The sequence below is a fragment of the Fukomys damarensis genome, unplaced genomic scaffold (genome assembly GCF_012274545.1).
Source record: "Fukomys damarensis isolate Sample0158 unplaced genomic scaffold, DMR_v1.0_HiC HiC_scaffold_28, whole genome shotgun sequence".
Lineage (NCBI taxonomy): Eukaryota > Metazoa > Chordata > Mammalia > Rodentia > Bathyergidae > Fukomys > Fukomys damarensis.
This window is the reverse complement of record NW_022900940.1, coordinates 10,092,046-10,110,467: the sequence shown is the minus strand read 5'-3', so window position 1 is coordinate 10,110,467 and position 18,422 is coordinate 10,092,046. Positions and strand designations below refer to the sequence as shown.

Sequence of the window (18,422 nt, the reverse complement as noted above, 5' to 3'; positions counted from 1 at the left end):
ACGCGCGAACATAGGAAACATTTTCTTGGTCACCCGTTCCTCTTTTCACACTTTTAGCTTGGCTGGAATCTTTACCTGTGAATAGTGATTATTCAGCAGTAGTTTTCAGAAAAACTGTAAAAAGATACTGCCAAATAATTGACAGATATGTATACGAAAAATAATCCTATAATTCTTCAGTATAAATGTGGGGCTCTGCTTTCATTTATCAATACAGCATTTTAGAAATTTTTTCTAAGATGCCAAAATAAACTAGTGTATAAATAGCACACCAAACAGGTAAAATATTATCTGATATTTTCTCTCACTAGTGAACTTATGAAGACTTAGAAATTTGGTCTTTTTCCTAATTCTTGAGAGTCTCAAATTATGGCACATATAAAGGTTGTAATATTTTAAACCTTTCTATTGCACTTTAACTCTTCTATCCACATGCCTGAAATTGGGATTATGTTCTTTCTATCTGGCAGAACTTCATTAAAATTTACTTTAATACAGATCTGAAAAGTGGTAGATATTTTTCTAAACAAAATATACACATAGCCCACAGGTTTATGTAAAGTGGCTGAATATCACTAACCAACAGGGAAATGCAAATAAAAACTTTACATGTGGTAGGGTGGCTGTTAAAGACAAAGGCTAAGTGTTGATAAGTTTGTGGAGAAAAGGGGATCCTTACACTTGTACACTGTTGGTGTGGAAGACTTGGCTGAGGAGTAGATGTTTAAACTGTGGGGCAAAAGTACGCAAGCCCTATGAAGACTAAATGATTAAACTGTGAGCAAAAGTAGGCAAACTCAGTGAGGAGTCAATGGTTAAACAAGAAGTTTAGCTTAGTGAAACATATTGTGTCTGGCCATTGTTCTTTCTCTCTCCCCTCAAAAAATTGCCTAGCATTGAGGTAGTTCCTCTCCCAAACCACGTTCCTTCTTCTTTTCTCTTACACCGATAATCTAAATAAAAGCCAAAGATTTCTTAGTTTCAGTGATACTCCTGGGCATCTCAGGAACTCCTGGGTTCCCTCAGTTAAGGCAGCCCCTCTGTGCCTCTCCATGATTGAAGTAAGTCTCATTTCCAAGTAATCTTTCCTTCTTATGCTGTCATGGTGACATATCGTGACAAGCGGTGCCCAATGTGGGCTCAAGAAAATGAAGTAAAGGGATACAGACAACCACAAAATAGCCTGGCATGTCTCTGTGGGATCACAGGTTAGGTCCATCTCCAAATAATCTTTCATTCTCAACACCACCATCATCACACACTGAGACAGACATTATGACAAATAATATGGAGGTTTCTAAAAATAATTAAAAACAGTACTTGCATATAATCCACCAATCCTTGTTATATGCTTAAGTTAATAAGCTTTTCATTGCTGTGGCCAAATACCAAGATTCTCTAAAGAGCTAAAGTACAGCATGGAGACTGTCAGTAATAAGGTATTATGTACTAGAAATTATTTAAGAGTCAACTTCAGGTATTCTTACCACAAATATACAGATGAGTTAACCATGTGAGGAGATGGAGATAGGCATGTTAATTTGACTATAGTAAGCACTTCACTTTATGAGTGCATGTATTTGTACACACATAAAGTGTGGTGCAACTTAAATACAATTTTCTTTCAAAAAATATAAAGGTGATCCTCTCAGGCTCTGGAAGAAATCAGCTTTACTTTATTGTCATTTGGAGGGACAACTTTGCTGAGAAGAGGGGAATTACTGCTGGAGTTAGGTACCTAAGTGGGAGAGTGAAGCAAATGTACTACACAAGTGAACAATATGAGTTCACGGCCCATCATCTGATCTGTGCTTTCTTCACTACTCAGTGCATTTTATTTAATTAAGAACCAACACTGAGCTTTCTAATTATTAGCAGAGAAAAATGATATCACCATAAAAAGCAGTATATACAATATCATGGTGAATATAATTGATTCTGGTGTTCACTTTCAATTTTTCAAAATAACTTCTACTAAAGAGTAACAGAAAAAAAAAATTCTGAGAGATAAATTTACCAAACAGCAATCAAAAGAGAAGGCAAAATCTGAGAAACTGAGTGAAGTTGAATGATTTTTAACTGACTTATACAAAAATCCTATGCTGGGGATTTGAAAGGTCAAGAAAACATATTAATCTCTCTTCTGGGCTTTCAGATAGGAAGGATTTTTGTTCTCTGGAAGGTTCTCCCAGTTCATCATGAGATAGAAAAATTATTTTTCTGAGGGGATGTACTGTGGTTTGAATTGTGTTCCCTAAAGGATCATGTATTAATGGCTTGGGCTCTTTGGTGCTTAGTAATATTGGGAGGTGGTAAATCTTTTAGATGGAGAGGCCTATTAGGCAATCTAAAGGCAATTAGGGCATGACCTTGAAGGGGGAGGTTGGACTCAGCTTCTTCTTCCTCTGTTTGCTACCTGGGCATGAAGTGAAAAGTTTTTCTAGCACATACTTCCATCATTGCTAACTCAAAACTCAACCACAAGGCCAGGAACAGTGAGCTCACCTGCACAATCACAGACCATTATCTCTAAAACAGTAAGTGAAAATAAGAATTTTCTCTTTTCAAGTTTATTATCCCAAGGTCTTTTTAATATATACTGATATAAAGCTGACTAACATAATATGTCAAACAGAGGCTATTTAAATTGCTGTTAACAAAACACAAGTGAACATAGGGGAATCACTGAAAACAGAGAAATGAAAAGATTTACACAAAACCATTGAGGCCCACTTTTTGTAATCTTACTCAACTCATTCTGATTCTGGAAGCTGTATCTTTGTTCTCCACACAGGAAACAGAGAGACAGTTATCCTAGGAACTTAATGAGCCCAAGAGACAATATCTAAATATAGAGTCCATAGAAATTTCCCAAGCAAACAGCCCATCTAGGACATCTTAATACGAACTGCAACAGAACTACACCGCCAAACTTGATCAGAACTCTCATAACGTTTTTAGTGTTCCCTTCTTAACTATAAGCAAACAACTAACATTCACAAGATATCTATATTTCTTAATAAAGAATAGGGATTGAAACAAAGAAAGCAGCACTGAAAAACACATTATTCAGGGAAAATAAACTAGAAGAATGTGATAAGCAATACTTTCAGAGAGAGAGGAAAACAGCAAGGCATTATAAAGGAATAATCATAAAAAAAAGGATACTGAGGAAGATTTTTACAACATAGCAAAAACAAAAAGAAAAAAAAATTAACCAAACAAATGAGTAAACAGCCTCAAAGAAAAAGCTAAGGAAATCTCTCAGAAGGTAGAGCACACAACCAATGACATGGATAGCAAGAGAGGGAAAACACACACACACACACACACACACACACACACACACATACGAGTAAATTATAAACAGACATACTGATAGATATGACAGAGTGCCAATAAAGTAAACATAACATTTTAATAATAGGGCTTTTAAGCTTGATGCAACGGTGCACACCTGTAATCCAAGATGTCTGAGTGTAAGGAAGGGGGAACAATCAAAGTTTAGAACAGCCTGGGCAACCTAGTGAGATCCCCTCTCCAAACAAACAAGTAAAAAATAAACATAAATAATAGGAATTTCAGAAAAAGGAATGAAATAAAATACTGAATTATTCAATAAGATCATCTAGGACTGCAACGTATGTGTTGCTAGGGTGACAGCCCACGAAATGCCTCATATAATGGCTGAGGACAGATTTAAACCACTGTACATCATCCTGAAACTGTGGAATGTTGGGGAAAACAGGCTTCTGGAGAAAGAAAGAGAAAAGATGTCCCACACAACAGATCAGAAATCAAAATGGCTTCAGCTTTCAGAGCAGAATAACATTTCTCAATTTATGAAGAATAATAATTTTTTAAGCTAGAATTCTATTTTGACCTAAACCATCAATCAAATGTAAGCCGAGAACACATTTTCAAACATGAAGTTCTCAAAAAAGTATCTCTCTTGAATTATTTTTAATAAACACATCAGATTTAATCTACCAGAAATAAAGATGCATCTTACAAAAGAGAAAAGCATGGCATTTAAGCAACAGAGCTCTAACTAGCACATAGGACCAGGTTGATCCTGAAGGGAGACAACTGAGAAAGGCTTGGAAAAGAAATTTATTTTCAAATCCCTAGAAAACTAAGCGGACAAAACAACAGAAAGCAAACAGAAGAATACCAAAGTTAATATTCTGAAACAGAATGTGGGCAGCAAAACAAATAAACAAACAAGGAAACCAGTATAATGGAGTCTTATTTCTCTATTTCTAGCAAAAGGGAAATGGAAGTTTTTAATCTTTATTTAATTCATACATATAATAACACTCCTGTGTTATTTGATTGTTTTGATATGTTATTAGATTGTTTGATATGCTTTAAGCCAAGTGTAATTAGATTGTTTGATATGCTTTAAACCAAGTGTAATATTATGTGATCAGGCATATTTTTATATAAATTAAAATCTACAAGCAGCATTTGCTATTCACCATAGGCAAAATATATTTAATTTTGATATACAAAGTAATCATGGTCAATATATTCCAGTTTTACCTGTTAGAACCATTACCACTTCATCTTCCAGTTCAATACCAAAAACAGTTACAGTAAACATTAAAAGACTACCAACAAGACAAGAGTAACAGAAATAAATAAAGAACCAGTCTAGAGTAAGCAAGCATTCACATTTTGAGAGGTCAAAGTGTAACACAAGTATACTACATAAGCAAGATCACACTAAATATTTGGCTGCAAAAGTAATACTATAAAATGTAAACATAGATCCTCTGTATGAACAAATAATCAAATCATGGTTTGCCATGTATTCAACAGGAGCCTTAACTACAGCTTCTGCCTGATGAAATAGATATGCCTGCTTCTCCACTGTTCTTATGAAGAGCTAATGTTTACTTAGATTGCTCTCCAACCATAACTTTTTGCTAGGCTGTGGTAAATTATGGGATTGAATACTTACTTATATAGTTTTACAGGAGAAAGCATTGGAAACTTTTTTTTTTTTTTTTTTTTTTTTTTTTTTTTTTTTGTTTTTAAAAAAAAAAATTTTTAATTTTTTTTTTTTTTTTTTTTTTTTTTTTTTTTTTTTGGGTCTGGCTAATGGTCCTAGTGGAAAACGAGTATTTTTTTTTTTCCTGAACTTCTTATATTACAGTGAGGAAAGACAAAAAAAAAGCCAGTAGAGAATCAGGCTCAGTTTAATTTATCACAGTATGTTTTTCTCCTTTGCCACCCCCTCCAATCTCACTCTTCTTTTGGACATAAAAACAGTCACTGACTGCTTCGTTGAGTTTTTGAGATCCATAAACTGAAAGCACAGCTAGCACTTGAGGGTCTTTTACATTTGAATGACACACACTATTGCATTAACAAAAAAAAAACAGGAGATAAACACAAAAAGATTTAGGGATAGAATGCCTAAAAAGCAGAGTAGCCTAATTATTTCTTTTAGGGTCAGAATGAAGTCAAGGAAAAAAATGAGCAAAATTCTAATTTCTAACAAACTCTTCAGGGCACAAATGAGTTACAAGTGCATTCAAGTTCGGAAGGGAAACTGTAAATGATGTGACATAATAGTCTACCATTATTTCTTTTTTACTGAACAACCACTGGTCAAAGTTTTGTTTGGCTTATTTTTCATAAAAATGTGATACGCATATCTAGAGATTTATGCTGGGTGTAGGAAGGGAAACACAAAGGAATATTCATCGTTAAGACTGAATTGTGTGAAATCTAAGGTGGAAGAAAATCAACAGTGGTCTTTCTTGGATTGGTGTGTGGATCAAGGTCAGTTAGGAACAAGAGGGAAAATTCTAGCTTCATGGTTATGTTTTATATCATGGTGTAGTTTGGTTGCACAGGTGTGCATTTTTCAAAAACTCAGAAAGTGTGTACTTAAGAATTTGTAAGTGCCTGTTTTTCCCTAAATGTATAAAAAATATTGAATGCTAATCAATGAAAGCTCAAGTATTGAGGAAGAAGTACAGTACTAATAATATCTGTAAGTTTGTGCATTTTTGCTTCCTTTGTGCTTTCAAACAATGTCACATGAAGTTGTCTTATGCATTTCTTGTTTCGTAAGTGAGCTGCAAAGTATAAAGGAAGAAAAAAAAATGACCTCCTACTTACTAGGACCAGAGACAAGAAGTTTTAATTACCTACGTTTCATTCTGTTCTGGCATAAGATGAGGTAATATCTGCATCTACTCAGTATTCTTGAGATTTAAAGGAGGGCCGGGGATTTAGCTCAATGGTTGCATGCCTGCCTTGCAAGCACAAGGTCCTGAGTTCGATCCCCAGCACCAAAACAAACAAACAAAAACATTCAGTAAATATCCTCCATTATTAATAAAATATAAAACTCTAAATAATAACAGGTTTAAACTGTGTGGTAAAGTATGGTTTGAATAATAAAAAGTCCTAATTTAGAATGCATTAGTACCTATCTTGCACATTATGTATTACACAGAACATTGTTTACTATGTAATATACTTTAAGGAAAAAATTAAAACCAGCTGCTTGGCACTTAGAAATTTAACCTGAATGATTATGTCTTCCATTTCCTAAAAGACTAAATTGTCTGAAGATCAAAATAATATTAATATTAGTGTGTTTCCTTAAGATTGATATATTTTTGGATCATTGTTTTCTTTTATTCCCATTAAATTTATTGGAACATTTAAAGCAAACAATACAGTTACATTCATCATTAGGATCTTGTACCTTTACATGACGTATGTTGGTTCTTATTTTTCTCCCATACCCTTGCCCTCCCTTCACCCCCTTTACCCTTCCCTATTTACAAAGACTGTTTCCATTTTTCCCCTTTTCACATTTTTTCTTTTCCCTTATTTCCTTTCCCCTCCCCTTCCCACTTCCCCTTTAGCCATTTTCTTCCTATTTCACACTATCAATTATGCCATTTGTGGTTCATTGTTTTCATATTTTTATTGAAGAACTTTGGTATTCAAGTTTCAAGAACTCACTCAGAATTATTTGCAGTACAGGAAAGGGAAAGAAAACTTTAATTCTGAATGGTATAATAATTCATTATATATAGCTACACCTTAAAAATAATTTTCGCCATCAGTAATTTCTGAAATAAAGTCTTTCAATCAAATGCTTTAAATCATTCTCCATAGGTAACTGAAGTGTGAAGCTGAATATTTTCAGGGAGATGTTAGCAAGATGTTATAAGACACTTCTCTGGTGTTTCACCCTGTATAAAATGATGAATGCATTCTAACACGTCTTACATTTTTCTGAAATTTTATACTTTTGGTTTACTCAGTTAAGCTGGACTCCTTGATAAAGCTGGGTTGGATACCTCAAAGCCTTATAACTACCATTTAAAGCCACAAATCCTCCAATTATCTATCTGTCTTTGGTATTTCTCTTGGCAAATGTAGACCAATATTAGAGAATGAGTTCTCTCATTCTGCTGGAGAAAACGAATAGGCCATTCTGTATGCTGGTATAATAAAGACTTCTATCACAAAGAATAAACAACTAAATGAGCGACAATAAACTTAATTTGCACATTAGATATGCTTTTCCAAGTTCCGACATTTCAGTTGAAAATAATGCTGAAGCAATGAGGCCTATAATTGAACATCCAAAACTTCTCCAGTGGGGAAACAAAAACAAATGTTGCCTGCAAACAAGATCATTTTTATAGCCTGCTGCTATTCTGCTTTTTAATAATTTTCCAAATGCCAGACCAAATAATTTCCCTTTTTATGTGATTTTCATATACCTCTTAGTGTATGTATAAAATGTAATTTTAATCAAAGTCCTCCAAAATGAAAACCCTTAAGCTCTTTTTCCTTTCAATCTTCAGTGCCTATGGAACATGTCCTCAAATTACCCTGGGCTACATGTGAGAATCTGGCAAGGCTGCTGCTAATTGTACTTGCATTGTTTGAATGGAAAATTGCTTTATCCCACTGCATTAGTGAAGTAGAAATTTCTGACATACAGTGCAGATAACTTCAGAATCCTCTTAACACAGATAAGCCATATCAGCTAAAAACTAAGCCGGAAAAGATCTTATTCTTGTAACTATTATCTTTTTACATGTTATCTAACAACAACATTTCTTGCATGACTGATGCTGATAAGTAAATTCAAAGAGAGATGATTGTTTTATCAGCTTTAGTAAAATTTCTCATTTGCTCCTTACCACTCTATTACTGTTAAGGTTACTATATGTTGACTTTGTTTTGAAAACAAAATTACATTTGTCTCTGTAAGGACAATGAGATCAACATTATACGTGAGAAAAAGACACTCATGTACACACACACATATATTAAGCCATCTTAACAACTAGACGGCTGTACACTCAGTGATCAAGAAAATGGCTAAATGGAATGCACACTGTTAATATTCTTTGTCAGACAAAAGCTTCAGATTTGAAGTTATAAAATAGTAATTCCTTGTCAGTGATATTTTTAGCATTCCAGTATGAAAGGGAATTGGAGATAGTAGTTTAATTTAGAGGTTGTGAATGACAGGTCTTAATAAAGATTAAAGATAGTAAAGCATAGTTTTAAAAGTGTTTTTATTCATACTGTACACAAAATAAGTATTCTATTTATTTATATATTTGAATAATTAAGTACATCTGTTTATATTGTGTAGGGTGGCTCTTGCCAATGACAAAAAAAACAAAAGATTCCAAAATTCTTTAAATAAGGTGGAGATATTTCATGACAGATAAAATATACCCAACCTAAATTTCCTTTCTATGCTTAAATATAAATGAGTTAAGCTAACTTTGTATCATGCACGCTGACATCATTTATATTAACAAGTGCCCCTTTGTTTGTGTAAATTACTCTCCGAGGAGGTGTTATAAATGCAAGAACAGGGAGTTCTGCCTTTGAAGTCTGTAGGATTTTCATGTAGCTTCATATTTACCTCCTTACTAGAATAAGGAGTTTCATGTCTACTAGAAACATATAATTGCAAATCTTAAAAAGGGGAAACAAAGACACATAAAAATTATTTCCTTTACATGATTTTTTTCTTTTGCACAGTGTTTCAAGAAGTTTAAATATTGAAAACTCAAAAACATTAGACTTTGGACCAAAGAAGTCAGGATGGAAATTATCCTGATGAATTAAGGGGTGTAATTAATGATCTTTCATTCACTCAATCAATACTTATTGGTCAGATATGGTACCTGACTTGTGGTCAAATATAGTTCTAGGACTTGTGGTTCACCACTGGTTAAAGTGGACAGAAATTTCTATCCTGCTTATGTTTCTGTTCTGGAAGGGAAGGGAAGATAGAAAACAATAAACATAATAAGTAGGTAAATTATATAGTTTAGGTGAAAGTGAAATGCACTACAGCGGAAGAAAGAGAAGGACAGATGAAGTACAGATTGAGATATTTTGTTCCATTAACCCTAGCAAAGAATGCTAAAACTAAGTGACACTGTATATATGCATCTATATATATATTATATAGATAATAAATATATATATATATATATATATGTAATTTAAACTGAATAATCTAATTATTTTCATCCTTGTAGAGAGTAGAGTACTTGGGGGTTATACTGTGCTTTATAAAATATCCTAAATCCAACTTACTTCCATGGCAAGGGCAAAGAACCTGTCTCACGGAAAGCCTGGCAGCACTGCTGTGTCTGAAACATCCACAGTTCTCAGAGCAAAGCTTAGTCCGACTAATCCTAAATTTCTCAGGTAATAGTACAACAAGTAATGTGACGCCAAAGGATTTTGAAAAATTTGAGAAAAACTATTAATTCAGTCCAATCTATTCAATCACAGTTCCCTTTGGAGCTTTTATTTGTGGTCTTCCGAGTGAAGGGATGCTCAGTATCATATTTTAGCAACAAAACAGTGGTATGGAATTCTGGATGATACTGACAGAAGTAACCACTATTCTATAAAAATTATCTTTTAGAGAATAGATTTCTACCAGTGATTTCTGTTGTCTTTCCTATTTCCTATTTTAATGCCCCTGGAATTATCCATACTTGAAAGAATTAATTCTACCACATTTTAACTTATTGCTATAATAAAGGTATACTACCTACTTCGTAATTTGAAATACTGCAATCTCTCTCCCATTCTATTTTATTTTTGATACTGGGGATAGAACTTGGGACCTTGTGCTTGCAAGGCAGGTGGCAAAACCACTGAGCTAAATCCTATTCTATTTTAGACATGTTACTTCTTCAAATATAAAAGTTTCACACTCTTTTGTATATAAGCATTGCATAAATTACCACAGAAATATCCTGCGATTGAGAATAGTCATAGCATACATCATGCAACAAAGTCCATCTCAATCCTAAAAACTGATGACTATACAATGTTAAGGAAGTGATTTTTTTTCAAAATGTGCCATACTGATTGAATTTTGACACATCAAGTTTTATCAGTCACATTTCCTCAGAGTGTTTCAGAAAACTGTCGACATAATGTAATATGTTTGAGACAAGTTGGCAGAAATATCTTTGAGGGATAAAGGTATCTATTTATTTTCCATGAAACAGTTTAAATAATAGCTGAAGTTTAGGAGCTAACTATATTTTATTGAATATACTTATTTTTAATAGAAAAGATAAGAAAGTACCAATTGCCAAATTTAATCATTTGGGCTTAATTAGCTGCTCAGTCTGCTTTATCAAGACAGTAATTTTTATCATCCAAGAGGCAAAAAATGATAGAAGTGGCATGACTTCCAGTAAATATACTAGTTTTATGAGTTGAGATTCATAAAGTAAAGTAGCAAAAATGGAGCACAGACGATTCTAATACTAATTATGTCCCTTGGTGATAAATGTAGGTACATTTAGATTGATTACAGCCTAAAAGTCTTAAAAGAGTAAGGATTTTTACCACCCAAAATTATATGAGCTTATTTGTTTACCATAAAGAAAATATAATAATGACTCAAATAGACACTGTAATTTTAATGCTTTGTCTTTAGAAAAAAGACTGATCACTACAGTAAATACAGTAGTAAAAAAGGGGAGATAAAGGTGAAAAATAAGAACCAAGATACATCATGTAAAGGTACAAGATCCCAAAAATGAATATAACTATTTTATACCTAAAATGTACCAATAAACTTAATGGAAAAAGAAAAAAAGACTTTGTATTTCACTACTTATGTATTTGGAGGTAAACAAATAATGAACTGGTTATGTATTTGATAGCCATAACATATAATATATGTTGTCTAAAATACATATGTAGTATATATTATATAAAGTAGTACCTAAGTTCACAAATGCTTCTATTTGCAAAAAAATTAGTTACAAAGAAAAACGTTTAGCAAAATTTTGCTTCCATTTGCAAATTCTTCAGTGGGTGACAAACATGACCACAGCCATCTTCCCCCAAATTTTAAAACTATTACGTTTGTAAACCAAGGCACCTCTCTCTGTATGTATATCCATTCCATATAAAATGAGAACTTCTGAATGACCCTCAACCAAAGTACATTATGCGATGACTTTATCAAAATGTCCTTGGCCCCATCTACTAATGCAACTGTAAGCATCCAAATGTATCAGGTGCAGGTTTCATCTCTGTCAAATTCTACACCAACAGCATCTTCATCTGCTGAAGTATTAATATCTACCATGGTACTCTACTGGCAAAACATGTATCCTGTTGATGAGTATGGTAATGGTAACAGAACTCTTAAATAACTTATCAAATATTTACACATATTCCTTGACATAAGTTGTTTGGTACTAGTAACAGGTGTCATGATACTCATTTCTCATCGAATGAAGCACAAATGAAGAGAATAAATACCTTTCACAATGAGACTGCCAGTGTTCTTTGCAATGCCAAGTTGATTGGTGGCTATACATGTATACGGTCCAGCATCTGATCTGGTAACGTTATGGATCTTGAGGCTTCCATCCTCCAGGAGAAACACTCTAAGAAGAAAATATATAAGCAATGCAAGCAAAGTTAGTCAATATCAACAAATCAGAACTGCTTATTTTCACCTTAAAGCATTACTAAGTCATATATACATATGATATTATTGTATTATTGTAATTACTACACTATAACTTTACTTATTGTTTTTTTCAGTACTTGATGCTATAATGCCAACTTGATAAATGAATAAGAAAGTAACTATTTACTGTGTATTTTGAAAAGTCAACACATTGTTGAAAATTGAATTTGGCTTTGGAGACATACCTGACATTGTATATTCTGTGGTTTTGTACAAGAAGTAATAAGACATCTTGTCTTATGTAGCTCTTTTAGTGACCAAACAAGAGAGTTCTGAACAAATATGATAATTTCCAGTGTTAGAAAGTCAAAGCAACCATGCATATGATTAAATGTAGATGTCCCGTCCCAAAGGAGCAAAGAAGCGTCAAAAGATAAAAGATTCACAGATAAGATGGACTTAATATTCTTTTATCTCGACCATTTTATTAGTGTATTTTTGCAGTACCTAATAAGCACATTCAGTGTGGGAGAACTGATACATATACATATCAGGTATCATTTTTTTCCCCTCCACCTCCTCTCTTTCCAGTCTTCCCCACCCTCTATGTTCCCTTTCTTTCCTTTCATTTATATAAATATATCATTACTTTATTTATTATCACTCTATTTGTTATTTTTAATTAAGTTTATTGGTACAATTTAGATATACATTATGATTATATTCATCATATGGAATTTTATCTGTAAGTGAAATGTTTTAATTCTTATTTCTTCCATTTTCCTCCTTGCCTTTCTTTTCTTTTTTTGGGGGGTGGTACTGGGGATAGAACTCAGATTCTTGTGCTTGCAAGGCAGGCAGTGGAACCACTAAGCCAAATCCCCAGACCCCCTCCTTTCCTTTCAATCCTCTCTTCCTTTCCTTATTTACAGAAGTTTTGTTACCATTTTATCTTTCTTTCTTATTTTTCCCCTTTTCCTTTCTTCTTTTCTTCCTCCCCCCTTCCTAGTGCCCCTTCCTACTATTTGAACTCTTCCTCCTATTTCACATTATCTATTATACATTTTGGTCCCTTTTTACACTTTCAGTTCATAACAGCACAGCTTGTAATAGCTAAATTTTGGGAACAACCTAATGCCCAACAACTGATGAATAGGTAAAGAAGATGTGTTGTTTTTTTTTATATATACAATGGAATACTACTCACCCATATATAAGGATAAACTTGAGACATTTATAGCTAAATGGATGCACCTAGAGACCATCCTCTTAAGTGAAATAAGTCAGACACATATATGTAAATATTGCTTTGTTTCACTGTTACTATTTTCAATGTGTGCATCTACAGTTCTCACCTTCCCTCTTAGAACTATTTTCATTATGTCTCATAGGGTTTGGTACCAACTCATTTTTAAGTCTACAATGTATAAATCCGATAGCATGTAAACTATAAGTTAACATCAGCAGGAATTGAACACATTGACACTGTGAGAATAAAGAATATCATTTATGTAGTTCTCTTCCAGGAAATGTAAAAATGACAATGTAACATCAGTAAATCTAAGCTGAAGAACATTACATAAAATAACCTGTAGTCTTTGAACATGTTAAGATATAAACTGATGGGAAAAACAAAATAAGCAGTAAGATTAGAACTAGTTCAGTAGTTCAGTAAATGTACAGACAAAAGCTTGTTCCCCCATTTGGGGATCTGAGACAAGAGAAAAACAAGCACTGCATAAGAATGAATTGCTCTGAAATTCCCTTCTTGCTTTTTTAAAAACATATAGTACACAAAGGAGTGGTATTTATCTTAGAAGTTGCAGTCATTCATAGAATGGTCTCCATTAAGTTTTCTCTAACACTCAGAAACAATCTGAAGCAAGCATCAACAAAACTTTTAATAAAGGAAAATGCCAAGATTGATTTTTGAAAAAAAAATCAAATGTTTTAATAAGAGACAATATGAAAAATAAAGGCATTTGTCCAATTTTAGACTCCTTACTTATGTATTACAAATGTATTTAATCAACTTTGTAAAAATGGCTCTAAAACAACAGTGAATAATACAGATTTCACCAAAATAAGTCATGACACACTAATGTTTTACGACATTTTAAAGAAAAGAAAGGCAAGATATTTTGCACGTGTGTCACACCCATTAGAATTAACAAAACATTTTTGTTGGACTGAAAACATATCATCTTTACTAGTATGTGTATAACATGAAATGTAGCGAATATCATTAATTACCCAATTTGAAACAGACAATATCTGCCAACTACAATTTATACGAAACCAGCTTCTGACGTGGGGCTTATTCATGAAGAATTCTAAATTCTATGCATGAGTCGAAAGTGCCACATCTGGATTTTAGAATGCACAATGGCATATAATCGGATTTGTGAAAGAAATGTTATCTTAGACTAATTTACAAGAGCAGATCTCTGATATCTTATTTACTGTCTGAAATGTGCAGCTTAATGGATCCCAATTTACACGAAGACTTGAATTATTCCCAAACCGATGCAGACACAGAGGTATTCCAGTGTAGAGCAAACTTCTGGGCAGATATTTTATTGGGTTCAATTAGAAGAGGTCAATGTGAGAGACATTTGTGTGGATCCTCTCCATTTACAGGTAGGAATTTTTCCAGCAGCATGAAAGCATTGAGTAGTGGCCAATACAACCTACATAATTTCATTTTCGACCACTCCTAGTAGTGACACAGGTGAAGGAAAACCTCCAGAACTCCTTCAGAAAGTAGCAGAGCAATGGGATAAATACGCTTGAGGTGAGGGAGAGAATTCCGACAGCAGATAATGATAACATGCTGTAAAGTATTAAAATATCGAAACATTCCCCTATATTTTGTTCTTCTTTCACCTGTAATAATATCCAATTTTCTTTTCCAAACACCAAAAACAAAGAAAATGTAAAAGAAGAAAAGAAAATGAAAAAGCATCATCCGTGCTGCGCAACGCAATTGACATTTTTGGTCTATCAGAAATTACGTCAGAAACCATGGAACATTTTAATCGACAGCTTTGTAACATTCACTGAGGAAGAAAAAGACTGAAATTTTTTATTTTTATTCTTTTAGAATATTCAAAAAGTATGTGCGTAGATCGTGAAATATCAATGAAAGATATTAGAATAGTCTTATTTAGATTATGTATAGGCTCCACTGGCATTAAAAACAAATTACGCCTGTAATCCCAGCTCTCGGGAGGCTGAGGCAGGAGGACTGCTGTGAGTTTGAGACCAGCCTGGGCTGCATAGTGAGTTGCAGGTCAGTTTCAACTACATAGTGAGACCCTGTCTCAAAAAAAAAAATTTATAATCACGATATAGGTAAGCTTGGCTATGTGTGAAAAGCAGGAAAAACATTCTGCTAATAAAAAAAATGGGGATTTTCACCAAAAATTAGCAATGTAAACATAAAAATTGTCAGCAATAATGCTATTGATTTCATATTATAGTTATATTTTTCACATTAGGATTTAATATTGAGGTCACACTAGTGACTGACAACAGATAGCAATGATATGCACAAAAATATAGGAACACCGTGGAACTACAGAAAGGACTCTAAAAATTCAATACTCACTAAATGCATGATTGTCACCTGAAGAATGCTAAAATTTTTTACTTTCTTAAATTCTTCAGCAAATATTTGCTAAATACCTGCTTTTTTTTTGTACCGGGGATCGAACTCAGGACCTTGTTTTTCAGGCAGGCAGTAGAACCACTGATCTAAATCCCTGCTGTGTTTGAAGCTATACATCAAGTGTTACAATAGCACTTTCGGTAATAGTGTTAAATGCCAATGGTATTCTTCCTCATTATATTAAAACTCATTGATCAAAATTTAAAAAGGTTATCTACACAGGTTCTCTAGTAAGTGTGTCATAAATCTTAATTCATTAAATCCATAGGGCAAACCTCTGAGCTGGCTATTGTTGTTTCCATTTCACAAACCAGAAAACAGGCCTGGAGAGAAGCAATAAGTGAATGAAGGTATCCACTTGCCAGCATAGGGACAAAATCCTAACTGTGTCTCTCTCTTTAGACCAGAAAGCACCTTTTTTAATAAAGTGTTCTTTGACTTCAAGTTTCGAGAACAAAGCTAAAAGCTATTGTTACTAAGGCCACAAGATGTGTGCGTGTGTGTGCGTGTGTGCGTGCCCATTTGCATATGCTGGACTTGTAATATCCTAAACTCTTAATCTGGCTTTCAGAGTCCAGGAATACCCTAAAATGCAGCAAATCATTTGTGTGTGTGTGTGTGTGTGTGTGTGTGTGTATGCATATATATGGTTATATTTTCAAAGCTCTCCACTTTCATGAGGTCATAAAGACAGGCTGTATCCCCTTCTTAAATCTTTTGATATATAATAATGATGGCAATGTAAATACTATGGATTGTTTTTCTTCTCTTATGCAATTATTGTGTTATTACCAGAGTGGGCAAGAATATGGGCTTTGGGATCAATCAACGTGTGACTGAATCTTACCCCCAAAATTTAATATTTGTGTGACTAGAGCCAAGGGAATTAATAGTTGAAGTATTCAGGTTTGTCATGTGTGGCATGGGATATCAATATTATTTGTGTCCCAGAGTCATAAGGATCAAACAATATTAGTGATGTAAAATATTTAACACTGTTTCTGACCTGTACACTGAAGTAAGTAGGTAATATTTTGTGAATTGACTTCGTATACTATGTAAGAATATATGTACTTCTATAGTTTCATGAGGAATAACAGCAACGCGAATGGGAAGAAATGTTTTGTCATATTTTGAACAAAGGGGTCAGAAATATGTATACCGGCTTTTGTTATATAAGTTTTGGTTGACACTTCATATTTATACATATTTATAAGGTATAATGTGATTTATGTATACATTGGGCAATGACCAACTCAGGGCACATTCATCACTTTAAAATTTTTATCATTCTTTATGCTTAATACACTTAAGTTCTTCTCTTCTATTTTGAGATATGACATAATGTATTAGCCTTCACTCGCCCGTGCCACACAACAGTGGAATTTATTTCTCCAATCTAACAATAAATACCATTGCACAGTGACTGGCCTCTCTCAACCCTTGACTCCTCTATTTTTGTCCCCAGTCTCTGGTAACAACTAGTCTGCTTTCAGCCCTAACCAGATCAACATTTTAAGATTTCACTTATGAGTGAGATTGCAGTGGTTCATTTTCTGTTTGACTTTTCTTCTTTACTTAATTAAATGTGATATACATATACAGCAGACTGCTAGTTAGCTGTTAAAAAGCATGAAATGCTGACTGTGTGACAAAGGATGGAATTACCAGGTTAATTACAAGATTTTGTTGAAAGGAACATCATGCAAGCAAGAAAGTTCCCAGTGCGATGTTTCACTGCTTAAAGCTCTCCCTTAAAGTTGAATTCAGGCAACTTCTTATCTGTGTTTTTGGTGACTTCTCTTTGTAATCCAATGTTCTAGTTTTTATTGAGGAACGATAATATGGTTATTATGAAGATGGAATTAACTCATGCTAGGTAATGTGTTAATCCAATTCTTATTCTTTTCTGATATTAATGCTTGGACCTTTGTTTTTCTCCAAGAGTAAACTACTATTTCCAAATCTCATGTTGATTGTTGCTAGTATCTACTGTCTTAAAATCCTTATGTCTGGCTGAATTCAGCAGCGTCTTTGGTGGCTTTATGTAACCTAGAGTTATCAATCCTTGGACTATGCTTGATTCAGTGTCACCAAGTTCTAGAATTTGATTTATGCTATCTGTATATTTCATTCTTCTTCCTCTATGATCATTTCTCAGTTCAGTAATGACACTCTTTCTCTCATGTCTTATTCCCAAATATCCATTTAATTATATTATTTCAATAGTTAACCTAAGTGAGGAAAAGAAAAGCCCAAATTACCAGAGCTTAGTACTTGACTTAGATGATTGAATTACAAATTATGCCATTGGCTTTAAAACGTTTTGTAAAGATGTGAATTTAGTATGGCCATTCGATAGAACAATTAATAGCATTTGTAATGTATCTCATTGTTCCTCTAATGCAAGGTAAAAATTCAGAACAACAAGCTGTGTTTGGCAATCAGGTGACACTGGGTAGATCTTACAGTGGCCTTAGAAAATAGAGAATATAGAAAATTGAGAGAACAACACATGCAAACATTTCAAGGTTAACTGTTATGTTAAAGTCAGGCTTTACAAAACAACTGAACTGCAACATATCAATCTTCTGACTGTCAGGGGGATAGGTAGCATAAAGAGAAAACAAAAGTAATACATAACCTGTCCATTTGCCTTATTTCATGCCCCTCATCTTTGTCTGATGGGCTATTGAGAATAAACACCTGTGAGGCAGAATATTCTATCAAATTAACTTGTGGGGTTTTTTCACCTGCAACATACATGTCAAATTTTGTTAC

At 33.6% G+C, this 18,422-nt stretch overlaps 1 protein-coding gene across 7 annotated transcripts in view; it reads right to left on the bottom strand.

The window, feature by feature from the left end:
* Cntn6 (contactin 6) overlaps nucleotides 1-18,422 on the bottom strand; it is a 291,448-nt gene that overhangs the window by 33,634 nt on the left and 239,392 nt on the right. For all 7 annotated transcript variants that reach the window (XM_033757030.1, XM_033757032.1, XM_033757034.1 and 4 more), the window contains one exon: nucleotides 11,818-11,945. In XM_033757030.1, coding sequence (XP_033612921.1) covers nucleotides 11,818-11,945 — 128 coding nt within the window. The remainder of the gene's footprint in view (nucleotides 1-11,817; nucleotides 11,946-18,422) is intronic.